Source organism: Rattus rattus, chromosome 12 (genome assembly GCF_011064425.1).
Source record: "Rattus rattus isolate New Zealand chromosome 12, Rrattus_CSIRO_v1, whole genome shotgun sequence".
NCBI classification, from domain to species: Eukaryota; Metazoa; Chordata; class Mammalia; order Rodentia; family Muridae; genus Rattus; species Rattus rattus.
In genome coordinates, this window is record NC_046165.1 from 63,206,670 (window position 1) to 63,221,950 (window position 15,281).

Sequence of the window (15,281 nt, forward strand, 5' to 3'; positions counted from 1 at the left end):
GTTTGTGGATTGCGGGCCTGTGTAGTTTGTGGATTGTGGGCCTGTGTTGTTTGTGGATTGCGGGCCTGTGTAGTTTGTGGATTGCGGGCCTGTGTAGTTTGTGGATTGTGGGCCTGTGTTGTTTGTGGATTGCGGGCCTGTGTAGTTTGTGGATTGCGGGCCTGTGTTGTTTGTGGATTGTGGGCCTGTGTAGTTTGTGGATTGCGGGCCTGTGTAGTTTGTGGTTTGCGGGCCTGTGTAGTTTGTGGATTGCGGGCCTGTGTTGTTTGTGGTTTCTTTTTAACTACATCAGCTATCACCAAGGTCAGACAGAGAAGGTTCTAAGTGCTGGATCTGAGCACACACATTTTAGGAAAGTAGAATGGGCTAGCACCACAAAGGAATAGTTATCCCTCAGCCACTTAACTTCAGAAGTCTGGTGTCTGAAGGACGAAACATTCCCTGCAAGTTAGGGCTCAGATGTGAGCCAGCACCAAGCACCGTGCTGTCTTGAGACACAGGAACCGTCAAGAGATGCCAGTCACGGCAGGGGTTTTTAAACCCACCCCAACAGTTAAATCAACCAATTCTGTTCCCTTCAGAGCTGAAGCAAGCTCTTAAGAAATCAGTGAGTAACTAGTAAGGCTGCATACATCATGTACTGAAACCTACATCCCAGCATAAAACATACAGGACAGTGCTATCCCCAAACTCACGATGAACAGACACACACGCGCACCAAGAATCTTAACAGGAGAAAACGAGTTTGATTTCTAACAAATTGTATTTCTCAAGAAATAACCCAAGGGCTAGAGAGATAGCTCAGCAGTTAAGAGCCCTGGATGCTCTTCCAGAGGTCCCCAGTTCAATTCCCAGCAAACACATGGTGGCTAACGATCATTTGTTATTCTAGTCCCAGAGGATCCGATGTTTTCTTCTGGCCCAGTCCCAGAGGATCTGATGTTCATTTCATACAGGTGGTACACAGACACATGCAGGCAAAACACCCATACACATAAAATAAAAATAAAGTCTCAAAACAAACATTTTAAAATAACCAGTCAAAATGATTTTCTATATACATTTTTTTTATTAAAATCATGGCACTTAATATTAACAGCAGAAATATTCATGATTCACATCCAGAAGCAATTAACATTCCTTTTTTACAAATGAAATAAAAAAAATCTAACATGTTCTGTATGTAAGCCCTTAATTGCATAAAATATATTAGCATCATTTACAGCCAGTGCACTTACATAAGCTATGTTTTCTTTCTTTGACTTTATGCAAAAGAATATGTTAAATATGTTTGCTAGGTATTTTGAACATTATGAAAATTAAATGTCAGTTCTCAATCACTCGTGGGGGACAGTACAAGCTGATAATTCCCTTTGTAAACTTCTGCATATCACCTCAACAATTTGAGCATTTTTAATGTACTTAAAGTAAAAATGTTTAAATTCCCACTAAGTGCCATATTGAAAGACAGTTGGGTTTTTTTTTTTCACTGCAGCACCTTTAGACAAAAGATTGCATCCTGTTCAGCCACTCTATACAAATTATGACATCTGTGAAAGATATGTACACAAACTCCAACGGTCTTCTGCTAAATGTCACGTTGGGAAGCAGTTTTAGAAGCAATATCTGGTAGTATGTACCAGCACTCTGAGACATCCATAGGTTATCTTCACGAGTCAGGAAGCCCAGAAACACAAGGTATAAAAAATCAAAACAAGGGTGGAGAGTGCACCCAGTGCACCCCAGGACTATCTTCATACTCAGTCAAGTAATAGTCAGGATTAAATACTGTAAATGTCCAACTAAAGACGTGAAACTGCAACAAACTCATAATCAGATCCAGCTGATAAAACAATGCATCTGAAAGTGTCCACTTACTAAGTGATAAGTCCCCAAACCCAAGTCCCTATCTTATGTCCAAATCAGTCTGTCCAGTGTTTCTTTAACTACTTCAAAAACATGTTTAAAAACACAGAATTAACTCCCTCCTCACCGAGACATGTGCAGACTCTTATCTAACAGACTGCTAAGCTTTGGTTACATAAAGTGCAGATCAATAATGTGCTACCCAATTGTTTCCACACACCTAGAGACTCTGCAGCTCACCGCCATCTTCAAAGTCGGTTTCCAGCTCTGTAACCGTCTGTTAGGAGTCATACAGCTTCAGAATGCTTCCAGAACACTCTGCGTTGTGCTTCCTGATTCCTGGACACTGGCGACGAAGCTGAATGGAGTGTAGCAATTCATGATTGTGCTATACCACGCCCAGGAGCTGGCTCTGCTTTCTTCACTTTCATACTTTCTGTTGTATAAAATTTTCAAGTTTTATGATGATGCAGGCAGTACATTCCATCACCCTCATGGCGACCTCAGACGTGAACCTGTCATTGGGGATCTGGGGAAAAGGAAGCAGATCAGGGTACCTTGTTTTCAGGCTGTCTACACCGTAAGCTTCCAGTGTGTGCACATCGTTTGTCAGCCCCTCCAGCTGCTGACTGTACTCCTCTATCTTCTGGGCCAGCGCCGTGGGCTTCACGTCTTTATCAGACTTCCCCCTGACGGCATAGTCGGCTGCAATCAAAGCCAGCTTGGTGGAAAGGTAGCACTTGAAGCACACCCACTCGTTGGCATTTTTGTGAAGGTCATTCCTGGCAGCTGAGAAGTTGGCTCTGGCTTGTCTTAACCATCTCCGGGCTTCCACTGGATTGCCCACAGACTTGAAGGTGGGAGGAACAAAGAACCTTTGAGAGTATGTCTGTCCAGCAGAGGGAGGGCATTTCTCTTTACTTTGCTGTTGCCTTTCAGATTTATGACTTGTGGCTTCTTGATTCCACGAAGTATAAAATCTTTGAAATGAGTACTTGTCTGACTGAAATCGGGATGCAGAGGTTGAAAACGTTCTTCTTGAAGCTCTGTCTGCATTTTGATCCAGAAAAGCCTGTTTTTCTAATCTGTTGATTTCATTCTGCAGATGCTTGAACACTTCATTAGCAATGTCATGATTTTCTGGATTTTTGTCAGGGTGCCACTTCAAATACAAACGTCTAATGATCTTTTTCCGTTCTGACTCTGGAAGCTTCCAAGCTTGCTCCACCACCGACGTCACTTCTTTCAAGATTTCTGGTAAAGCATTCACCTTGAGCTTTCTGGGGGAGTGGTGTTTGGAGGAGGCAGGCTTGTGGCTCTCTTTGCCAGAGAAAAGAGGAGGGATGCTTCTCAGACCGGGAGTCAGGAATTCCGTGGGGCTCGTTGGTGTGGTAGGAGCACTGTCTCTGCTCTGGGAGCTTTCATCAGGCCGTGAGAACTTGTACAGATCCAGAGAGCTGACTATCTTATATTCACTGTAGCCAATATCGATCTGATAGATCTTCCCCAAGAAACTAGCATTGTCAGCATCTTCTCTTTCAACTTCTTGCACAATGATTGCATATGTGTATGTTGGCTGGTATGACCCATAGATATCACCACCTTCAGCATCCACAAGGTACCCAACATATTCCCCAGGATAGAAAACATTCATTGGATCCATAAGTAGTGTATAGTGGATCTCAGCAGGTATTGGTGTGCCAGGCATGGGAAGCTCCAGTTTGGACGGCTCTGAGGAGTCATATTTCACCCCTAAACTGTCAAGTTTCTCACTGATCCTGTAAATGTCATTGCATCCCAGCATAGCAATTAAGTATGATGTGTCAGAAATCAAGTTGTCAGTTGCTGATTTAAGTGTCATCGCTAAGGCTAGCAGAAAGTTAATGTCTTTACTGTCTGAATGCTGGATGTAGAGCAAGATGACGGCATTGCCAAATCGCTTTAGAAAAGCGAAAGTTTCACTCCTGCTATGGGGAATAGGATTGAAACCTTTAACCCGTAATGTTGTCTGAAGCTTTTCAAAACAGGAAACTTTCAGCCCCTCTCTTAGAGCTTTGCAAAGTCTTATGGCCTTTTCTTCATTGGCCAGGAAAGCATTGTCATTCTCGTGCTTCATGATTCTAATGAGTCCTGTGATGAACTGCTCTGAAGACAGGAGAAGCTGCAGTCTTCCCTGAAGAGAGCACAATGCTCCAAACTGGCACACTTTGGGGGTCTCCTCATCGAGCTGCTCTTCAAGTATACTGCTCAGCAGACGAGGTCGAAGCTTTTGAGGGAAGAGCATTATCAGCTTAGTGTGGAATCCGTGGTCTTTCCCTAAGTAGCACTGGCTAAGATCAACTAGCATTTGCACACCAATATTACCCTGGATTCTACTTTTATAATGTGGTGCATCATCGAACACCAAGATGCTCGACTTCACCAACCTACCGTCCTGGCTCGGAAGGTAGAGTGCAAGGTCCCGGGCGTTCTCCAGATCGCTCCTCACTTTGACTGAATCGTTTTGTAGACTCTTGAACAGACCAGAAACCACTCTTTTAACTGTGCGCATTTCATTAGGGTCTAGCTGCTTTCCTTCAGAGTTTTTGAATATTCGGCTGAGTACTTCAACGTATTGCTTAGTTGAGATGATATCTTCAGTACCTAAATGCTTGAACAGCTGATGAAAAGTGCCGAGCTCCAAAGGCAGCTTGTACAAGTAAGGTTTAAAATCAGCTTCGTACTCCAGGTTTATCACCACTTCCTCAGGCTTCAGAAGTTTCCAGCCATCTTCTACCATTACAAAGGCCACGCCCCGAAGCTGAAAACGAAACTCCCGTTTCTCTGCACTGAGAAATTCATATATGCTCCTTAGGACCTTGGCTCTAGTTTTTACCATTTCCTCATCCAGAGTTGTTATGTTGCATATGTTTCTGCAGTTATTAATGACCTTATCAAGAGGGGGGTCCAGGTTAACATTCAGCATATTTAAAACTTGTTCAAGCTGTTCCTGTGGGGCAAGGCTGCTGCCTTCTTGTTCTTTGATGCTCAGCGGCGTGGCTTTCTCTGGAAGAATAGGGCAAGATGTCCACAGCAGCTGGAGAACGTCGCACTGCTTGAACTTTGGGTTCACCTGTGCTCCATTGAACTTGATAAGAGGAAGTGTTCCATTTACCTCCTGGTACTGAGGGTGAAAGCGGATGTATTCCGCAGGGGCCCGCTCCGGACACAAGAAGGGTATTAAGGACAGCTCTTTCAGAAAGTTTCCAGATAGCAAATCCGTTCGTTCTTGGAATATGTGATGGAGCAGGATGTCAACTGTATTCTGCAGCGTTTCTTTAGACCAGTTTTCCGTATTTGCCCGCACACTGATTTCCTTGGCAAACTGTAACAACTGCTGCTGGGAAAGCACATGCTTTAGCCCGATATTTCTCAAGAATTCCACCCAGGATGTCATAAACACAACTTGATTTTTAGGTTTTATTACTTGTTCCAACTTTTTAAAGAACTCTTTAGGAATAAACAATTTTTCAGGAAGCATAACTTCAAAAACTCTCACAGTCCTATCATAGAAGTGCTTCGCTTGCTTTAGTCGGTTGTTGGCATCATGAATAATCAATAAGCTTTCCAGTTTCTCAAAAAGTTGCTCCTTAGTCTCCGACAGCTCCTCAATGCTTGCCAGTCTATTCTTCAGATAGATCAAGTGCTCCAATTTTGCATCATAAGAGAGATTCTCAATTTTTGGCAGAAGATGTTTCAAATACACCTCCAGATCATCTACTGGCACACAGCCAAGCACCTCATAGAGTTCTTTTAAATGTACCTTTTCTTCAAGAAATGCAGACGATGATGACTGTGTCCATTTTTCCACTTCAGCTGAAGGAATACTTTTGGTAAGCACATAGCACGTTCCAAATTTTGCAATGCTCATATAGCGGCCACTGATGGATTTGTAGCATGGAAGGGACTTTAAAATTTTTAGGTCATCCTGGGACATCAGGTGACTCAAATTACAGTTGAAATACATCAAAAGTGCTTCAAAGTCATTTTCTACTAGTTTTTCAGTTCTAAATGTTGAAGTCTGAACCATATAATGTACAGCTTTCAAGATGCTTGCAGGGCTATCTATGTTTGCTGTGTGGCATGACAACAAAGGGACTAATGCACTGTCTTTAGAGCAGATTTTGTTCAAGGCCAGCTGAATACAGCCTGCTTTCATCAGAGCGTGAAAAACCTTGTCACTCTGAGCATTGGGGAACACGGCAATGTGCATGAGGCTCAGGGGGATCAGCACATCCCCCTCCGGAACCACAAGCTGGCTGGCTGACACAGTGAACTTTGTTCCTGGAAGCAATGCCCAGTCTTTCAGGATGTCAACAATGACATCAAACGCCGGCTTTGGTTCTTCCTGATCATCTGTCACACTTACTGATTCGCTGATAAAGTGCCATGCATTCTTAAGCCAAGACTCACTGGCAAAATTGTCTTTCCACTTTGCACAGTTCTTGGTCTTATACTCACGAGGCAACACAGAAGAGAGTAAGTCAGCAAAGCTGGAAATGTCGAACACTTTTGCAACTTTGCAGTTCAACAACACACTACTGTATTTCAAGTATAAGGTGTTCATAAACAAGTCTTTACGTGATGGGATTAATTCATGGTATGTAGTGAGAAACTTGGGTCGTTTACCATCAAAAATCTGCAAGACACTGTCCAGTGTAATGAGCAGGGGCAGTCCCTCAACTTCAAACTCACTTTCTTCAGCATCTTTAAAACAGTAATCAACTAAAAGTTTTAAACTGTGAAAAAGTTTTAAGTTGGTTTGCTGAAGACGACAAGGCAGCTTCCCAATATGGCAGTTGGTATCGGGAGAAGAGAATGTCATTAAGAAGGACCTAACATCCGCAGGAGTCACATAGCTAACGGGGATAGCCGCATCTACAAGGCAGTGGTAAAGGTTAGCAGTTTCATCACAGTTATAAACCAAGTTGAAACCAATTTCTAAAAGCAGGTGCTTCAGTCTGTAGACATTCTCTGCAACTGTTTTGCGAGTTGTGATGTTATAATCGGCATTTTTAAGGTGCTGTAATTCATCCTGTAGCAAGTTATCAAAAAATGGTTTAGTTTTATTCGAAGTAGACATATTGATCCAAGTAATTATGACTGCAGAATGCAAATCAGAGCCATCAATATTTGGAGCCCGAACAACAGGTAAAAGACGTTTCATGTCTTCATGAATGCAGCTATAAAGAGCTTTCACTAAGCAATATAGATCTGGCTGCAGGTCCAGCCTGTTAACTGGAAAGAAGGACAGGAACTTCTTTAATGTGTCCTTTACAACATGAATGGGTGTGTTCTGTAAAACTGATAATGTTGGGTCAGAACCAGGGAAATACCGTTTTTTTAACTGGATTAGTAATTCAACATATGCAGGCGCTATTAAGGCTGTCATTAAACTATTGTTCCAGTCACTGCGGACACCAACCCCATTATCATCACGCCACAGGTTTCTTCTGGCTGAATCTAGAGCAAAATGGCCATTCACATGAAATGGCAGCCCTGTCTCCAAAGAGAGAGGCAGAAAGCAGAAGGCTCGGTGGGGCTTTTTATAATTGTGAGTAATGCAGGCAGCGACTCCACCACGTGGGAAGAGGGTGATATCTTGGTTCTTGTGAGCCGATATAACACTCTTGGATACTTTGTCCATACTTGAAAAACCTGATCTATTACAGATGAGCCACGTGGTCAGATTCCCTTCAGAATCCTCAGTATCCATGGTGTAGGTTATTTGTTGGACTGGTATGTCCTTGAGCTGTCTCTTTTTAGTAACGCTGTCAATTACAGAGGCGTGGAACTGCTTCCTCTTCAACCGGTCTCCATCAGTGATCTTGCCTTTTACTGAATAGAGCACATTCAGACCTCCTGTGGCCTTATCTATTTCACAAATAGATATTTTTTCCATGTGGTTGAGAAACATTAGAAGTTCTGCCCCATCAGACCGTAATTTGTCCAAAAGATTCTGGACCATTCTGTCTGATGATGGAACTGAGGAAATTTCTGAAACTTGTGCCATTTCTGCATTACGCAGAGGAAATCTAAACATTGTACAATTGTCCAGTTTAAAGTGGTTTCCCAAGTAAAGATCTAGAACGTCTGAAAACTGGGTTCTAAAGTCTGCATCCAAATCTCTAAACATTCGTCCAGGGCTAACTGATGTGGCTCCTGGTGCATATCTAGCATGGGGATCAAAAATACACAGGATGTCATTGCCAGAAATAAAAGAAGGACAGTCTGTAATGTGGTACACGGAATTGAACCCAATTCCATATTGTCCTGTTTTGCAGGGGTTTCCTTCTTTGGTGCCTTTCCCAAGGTTCTGAATTCCTCTAACATCATCTTCTGTAAATGGCTGGTTATTATAAACACACAGTGCTGGCCCTTGCAGTGGGGCCCACTTATCATCAAATATTCGGTCAACAGGATGCTGTCTAGGATCAAACACAAAGCAGATCTCCGTGGCCTTCGCATCGTCAGCATTCTGAAGAAGCTCTTTCAGCATTTCCTTTTCTGAAGGATAGGCATTGAGAATGCTCTTAATTCTGCTGGTCAGTTTTTCTTTCTGCCCGAATTCTGTACCTGGAGCTGTGAAACAGATGTTGGATGCGTATCTTTCTAAGGCTTTATGTCTCTTTGGTATTGCACCTAGTTTTACAGCTACTTCCCGAGGTATGTCAGCATGGCAATACTTAACAGAAGAATCCTTTACTTTTATCCAGGGACAGTCATTGTAGCATAATGACTTAGCAGGGAGCAGCAGCAGATTAGTATCCGGCAGTAATATTTTACCATAATTTTTCTCACAGAATTCTTGTCTCTTTTCTCTGATGAGACTCCAGATTCCTTCACTGATTATTCGTCGGCAAAGCTGAAAATTCTCTTCTGTTATTTGTTTTTTTCCTCTTTCTTGATCAATAGACTCCAAGACTAAGGCAAAATCTTCAACAGTAAATGACTGCCGCACACCCACACTTTCAAAAAGCTCCCGGAAATTATTTTTATACTTGTTAGGTAACTGATAAAGGTATGGCGCTGCTTCAAAGTTCAAATGAAAAGAAACCTTTTCTGACTCAACATATACATTCTCAACCAGAATGAAACAAAATGGTTTTAGCTTTTCAATAATTGTTGCCTTGGCCATTTCATTCTGCAATATTGCTTCATGGAGGTACTTGTAGCAAGCATTGGTGATATTTTCCTGGTACAATGTAATGCCATCATCAACTGATTTTGCAACTTGCTTCAACTGGTTTATTACCAGATCAACTGTTGGCTTCTTTAGCAAACCCAAAAACTCTTTAACAGCCAATGACACTGAACCACAGCCTCTAAAGGAATGGGAATTTTCATTGAGAATTGGTTGCAAAAGACAGACTATATCTTGATATTCAGCAGTGTAAAGGTCAGTTGCTGCAAACATGGTTTCAGGCTTAAAACTGTTCCCTTTCCACTCTAAAGAAAAACCCGCTGGCTTTGTTAGAAATGGGAGGAAGGGAATTGTTTGGTATTTTGCAGCAAAATCCTTTGCTCTAGGATCCCTTATTTTTAGCTTCTCATCAATGAGGCTTAGTAGAATACTACTCCTTAAGCAGGCGGCAGCATGGTCACTTTTATTAATCTCAGCTACGGACTCTGCACGCTCTAGCATGTCATCCCACAAAATATCATCTTTTGCCATGCCTAACTGAACGAGCTTGATCAAAATAATAGGATTGAGGTAATCCTGTGTGGACCCATAAGGGAATCTCCCATCTTTAATATCAAATAACTTTGCAACTCGTCCTTCAGGATGGATCAATCTTGAAGGCAAAACCAAAGGATGGCCTTCCAAGGAGCAAGGGACACAAGGAGTAACACGAAGAATTCCTGAGAACTCATCAAGTTTCTCATTTAAGACAAAATTCATCAGAGGATCTCTAAGTTCTGCTTCGATTTCCTGAATATTAGGAAAGAAGACTTCTGAAAAGAACTGTTTCTCTGAAAATGTATTTTCTAGCAGTATCTGTTTGCAGCCGGCCTCTTCAAATCCTACTTTTACCGAAGAAGGAAGCTCAACAGCACAGAGGTTTTTGGAGCCTGTCTTCTTGAGGTACTTCAGGAATATCTTGAAGGCTGCTGAGCCAACATCTTTCCTTTGAAGAATAGAGTCATCTAGAAATCTCACATTCTTCATGGAAACCCACATAGATCCATCAGAGAAGACTCTGGTCAGGTCCTTCCCCTTCCCATGAGCTATATCTTCATAAAATCCTTGACAGATCACAGAGAAGTCATCATGAACTAGGTCAGGATCAGGCCACACAGCATAGTAAGTATAATCAATCAGCTCACCGCTAATGGCCAGGTCCCGTAAAACACTGAGTGCTTGTAAGTAAGCTTTCACAATGACGTGCCTCATGAAAGTGGTATTCCATCGACCTTTTGTATCTGTCTTCCAGATTTCTTTCCTATTTGAAGTAACAGCAAAGCACCCATTGATGTGAATTGGCAACCCTGTTTTTATTCGTAAAGGTAAATAGCAGAACACCTCTCCTATATGTGGTTTCACAGTCCACTTCTGCTCCTGGGTTTCATGCAAAAGAACTCCTACTGCCCCACAAGGAACCAGCCCTAATCTTCTTCCACTTTCATTCAAAGAAAACTTGAGAGCTTCTCCTGTGTCCATGCATGTGCATATAAGCCATGTGGTACAATCTACTGTCTTTTGTGGCAACTCATCTGATGGCTTTTTTGATTGGCCAGACTTAGCCATTTCAAAGAGAGTAGCTGGGTCATCATCTGGACCTCTGAACAGTGGTGACTGTAAGTCAGCAATCCTCCTGAACACATGGTGAAATTCCTCAACTGTGATCTGAAGAATGCAAGATGACTTTGGTACATCAGTGGGAAGCTTCTTGTTGCTGCTGCTACAAGTCTTCATGAGTTTAGCAGCTTCTTTTAAAACACTTAAAACAGGTGCATTCAATGCTTTGGAGGGGCAAGCTTTTTTCTTAATTATTATTGTATCTTGTGCTAAGCTAGGATTGGTTTCTTCAATTTTCAAGTATTTCAAATACATTGAGTTTACACTCTGAGTAAAAATGATAAGTCTGTGCCCACAAAGACTAAATTCATCCACCAGGGAGTAAATATCCGCAGTGTTATAACAAGTACTGCTCACCTCACTCACTTTTGCTTCCTGCTGCGTTCTAAAGGACAGTCGGAAGAGAGTCCCACTGTAGCTGTAAGGAGCTTCCACAGCCAAAGGCAACTGACAACCAAATACATCTATAAATGGTTTGAACTGATTGGGGAATTTCCTAAGTCTTTTCTGCTGTTTACTCCAATTAATTTTGATTCCAGGATTAGATCTATCTTTAATGTGTTTACTGATGTGATTTATGTTTGGATCAAACATTATCATAAATTCTCGGCTCATAATGATGGGAATGTCAGTAATGTGGTACACAGAATTAAAACCAAGACCAAATTTTCCAACCTTGTCAACTTCTCCCCTTTTTAAAGATTCTCCTAACCTGGTAATGTTTATGAAATCTGAATCTGAGAATTCAGAATTGTTGAATGACCACAGAGCAGGTCCATGACAAGCTGCCATCCCTGGGTCTAGGAGATTTTCCCTTATGTCCATATTTCTTCTCATATCAATCATGAAGCTGCATTCAGTGGCATTCGCGTCATCAGCATTTTGAAGCAGCTCTTTAAAAATATCTGACACTGAAGGGTATTCTTCCAAAATGTTTTTAATCCTTACAGTAAGAGGCTCTCTTTGCCCTGATTGCTCAAACCCCATGTTTTCAGGATTGATCAGTCTTGTACTAAGGCACGGAACTTTTAGCCACTCTGCAGTTTTCATGGGTATGTCCTCATGTACCAAAATGATTGGTTCCACTGAGTCTTCAAGCAAGTCATTAAGGTCATCAACTTTGATGTCACAATAACAGCACTCATGAATTGGCTTCATGACAAGTTTGGAAGGATTTTTGCTGTGATAAATAGGAACTGGGGTATTAGGGCTTGCTGGGATCTGATTGCTGTACAGCCATCTCATGATATTCAACATGAGATGAAGATTTTGCTTACTTTCTTCCTCACTCAACTCCTGGTCACTTTTGAGATAAACTTTCTGAATGACCATGGAAATATGATCTGATGTCAACTCTTCTATTGAGCCACAAGCCTTGAACAGCTGGTGGAATTTTGCCATGGTTTTAGGCACATTATATAAATAAGGCTGAAGGTCCAGATCATGGATTGGTTTTATCACAGCCTGGGCAAGAGGACAAAAGTTTTTGCCTGTCCAAACCCAGGGATATTTCAAGGCTTTAAAAGAATCCTTCCCTTCACTCAGATGATCATGCATGAACCCATAAATTTCAAGCAAAATATGTTGGAACTGATAGTAATCTTCGTCACTAAAGGTTTTTGAAGTATACCAGTCAACAACAATTTTAAAGTGTTTTAAGACAGCACTGATGGTAGGCTTTGTGAAGATGCCGAGGGCCTTCTCCAAGCTCACATGGGCACTCTCAACAAGAGGAAGCGAGGAGCCCACTAGAACTGCGTGAGCTGCATCACACATATCTGGAGGTGCACAAAGATTACAGAGATCCCCTTTCCAGACTAAAGAACCTGGATAATTTGGGGGTCTTTCCTTGCAGGCTGGAACCCATTTTATTTTCTTCAATGCCATCTTCCCCTCAGAAGACTGCAAGAGTGTATGGTTTTTATTCAAGACCAGCAAGAGTGTTTTGGCTTTCTTCAGGAGAACATCCTGATTCTGACAGGAACTGACCTGTAAAGCTTCAATTTTTTTGGCCACCTGTACGACATCTTTCTCTTTTAGGCTGGCTTCATTTTTTAAGCCAATCTGTCTCAAAGAGTGAAGGATATCTGGTGAGGTAAAAACTGCAGGAGGGAAACAGGCTTCCTCTTCGTTATAAAAGAGATCCCTTAGGACTTCCATATCAGGATCAAAGAGGTCACTGGCTGCTACCACATGCTCCTGTGACATATGAATGAATTTTAGTGGCATTAACCAATCAAGCACACTTGGATTCTCATTTTTAAGAGAAGATAGATTCTCAAGGATCCACAGCATGAGACGTGTTACCTCTTCCTGTGTATAAAATGCATTTTCAATATCTTTTAAAACAAACTTTAAACAGCTTGTAGTCTTTAACTTTTCAATTTTCAGCATGTTTGCCAAACGAATGGTGGCTTCATCACTACTATCTATTACTGAAACCGAGAGCCGTAGTTCTGTTGGAAGCTTGGCGGTATGATCCAAAACTTTACATCCTTTTAGTTTTGTGTAAGAGGAAATCCCTTGATCAGATGAATGATTAATTCTCTTGAATATTGTCAATTCTTGAATTATTCTTTTCTCCTTTTCACTGGTATCAGTTAAGCTGGCCAAAAACTTCCTTAGAGCATCTTTGTGGGTTGGAAGTAATGATGCTATTTGATTACACAACTTCTGCAGTGGTATCTTCTCCATTATCTGCAAAATAGCACTCGGCAGTGGGGAATGAATGTATTTTTTAACAAGCGGATGCTGAAGAGAGGTATCTAATCTTTTCAGGACAATGCCTCCAAGTTTTTGTACAATGTCTGCTAGGAATTCCGGAAGCTGAGCTTCAGTTTCATCATCTAAAATGACTACTGATGGGACCCTGAGTCTAATGAGTTCCACACACGTCTGATCTGCATCCAGTGGAGTTCTGGGGATAAGTGGCATCTCATCAAATAAAGTCAAATCCTCCGAGAAATGTATGTAGAGATTCTTCCAAACCATCTTAAGCCATGAAATGGACGGGTGATGTTTGTCTTCACTCAATGGATACCACTGAACCACCAACTCTCGACCAGGCCAGAATGTATTCATTACTTCTTTAATAAGACGTGCAAATCGCTCTGGATTTAGAAGCTGCAGCTGAGTACATGGTCTTCCTGTAGATCACACACAGAAATGTTATGCACAATTCTACTTTAAATTCCTCTAGTCTCAAACTTAAGATGCCACTAGAAAGCTGCTTAAAGAAAGTGACATATTTGGTATAAGTAGACTAAAATAATTTTAAAATGACGACAGTCTATACAGAAACTCATACTAACCTCTAAAAGAAGTCATTCTCACCACATAGTGCTTAATTTAAGTAAACATAAAAGGGTTATAAAATATTTTTTCAAGAGAACCTAAAGTTTCTGTAGATGGAATTAGTAGCAACAACAACAAAAAGTTTAACGTTTAGTTGTCCACGAGTAAAAGTACCAAAAATGCAGATAAAAGTTACATATTTTTCATTTTGTGGCTAATCATTGATAAGCAGATTCAACACAAATATGTTTGGGTTGCTCTGTATTTTCAGCACCTCACCTGTGGGGCTGTATAGGAAGAAGGGCTCAAAGTCAGCACAGACGCTAACACTTTCTGAAATGCAGGTAGCAGTGACTCATGGAATTTCCTGTCAGCCTCTAACAGATATGCAACTGGGTGTCAGTTAATGTCTTAGAGAAGTGAACTCAGCATTCTGGAAAAGCAGACTGTTCTATAAAGGGAAGGGTTCAGTTTCTCCAAGGTGGCTATTTATTAAAGTGTGCTCTGCACGAGCGTGGGACTTTGTAGAAACGCGTAAGGGAGGCAAAACTGAACATGTGAGTGTCTCTGTAAGGACAGGTATTCTCCCACCAAAACAACTCTGCTTCTGAATGCTTGTAAACTAGGAGACCAAGAGAATTTTTCCTCTTGGGGGAACAGTTGCTTAATAGATTGCCTAGAAATTAACATTTATTTAACTGTATTTTGTATGTCAGAGCATTTGTGACATTTAACATCAGTAACAAAATAGAAATGTGACTACATAGCTTTAGGTATGAATTTGTTGTACATACAGGAAAATAAAATATCTCAAAATCAGTTATGTGAAAACTAACATTTGTCTTTCCTCTATGTGCAAATAATTTCAGTTCCTTAGGAGTAAATTTGGGAGATACTTTAACAGGGGTATACCTTAGGCTCTTGGAACTTTTGTGTGTAACTTTTTTTTTCCTTGAGAATGCCATAGGTGAGGTTCAGTACAGGTCTTCTAATGTAGGACCTGGAGACTCCTGTGTGAGCATTTATACTTCAGGGTTAAAAGCTGACCCTCTTCAGTACATAGTAGCTAGATGCTGGACTTGTTCATATCACTCCCACATTTCCCTTGCTCCACTCTAGCATGTTTTAATCAAGGAAGGAAATCTTCGTTTCAAAGGCTCTACTCTCTACCCCAAAATTACCTGTCATGCTATTTTTGAACCACTGTCATAGAAATCTCAACGAAGAAAGAGAGTAATAACATCCGGATTCAGACACATTTCCAGTTTCTGTGTCATGTAAC

The 15,281-nt window shown here is 41.4% G+C and overlaps 1 protein-coding gene across 5 annotated transcripts in view; it reads right to left on the bottom strand.

Annotated features, from left to right (window-relative positions):
- Positions 1-1,046: 1,046 nt before the first annotated feature.
- The window catches only part of Sacs (sacsin molecular chaperone), an 81,841-nt gene continuing 67,606 nt past the window's right edge, over positions 1,047-15,281 (bottom strand). For 4 of the 5 annotated variants that reach the window (XM_032918127.1, XM_032918125.1, XM_032918126.1 and 1 more), the window contains one exon: positions 1,047-13,851. In XM_032918127.1, the coding sequence (XP_032774018.1) occupies positions 2,294-13,851 (11,558 nt within the window). In that variant the 3' untranslated portion in view covers positions 1,047-2,293. The remainder of the gene's footprint in view (positions 13,852-15,281) is intronic. The other variant, XM_032918129.1, reaches the window with a different exon arrangement.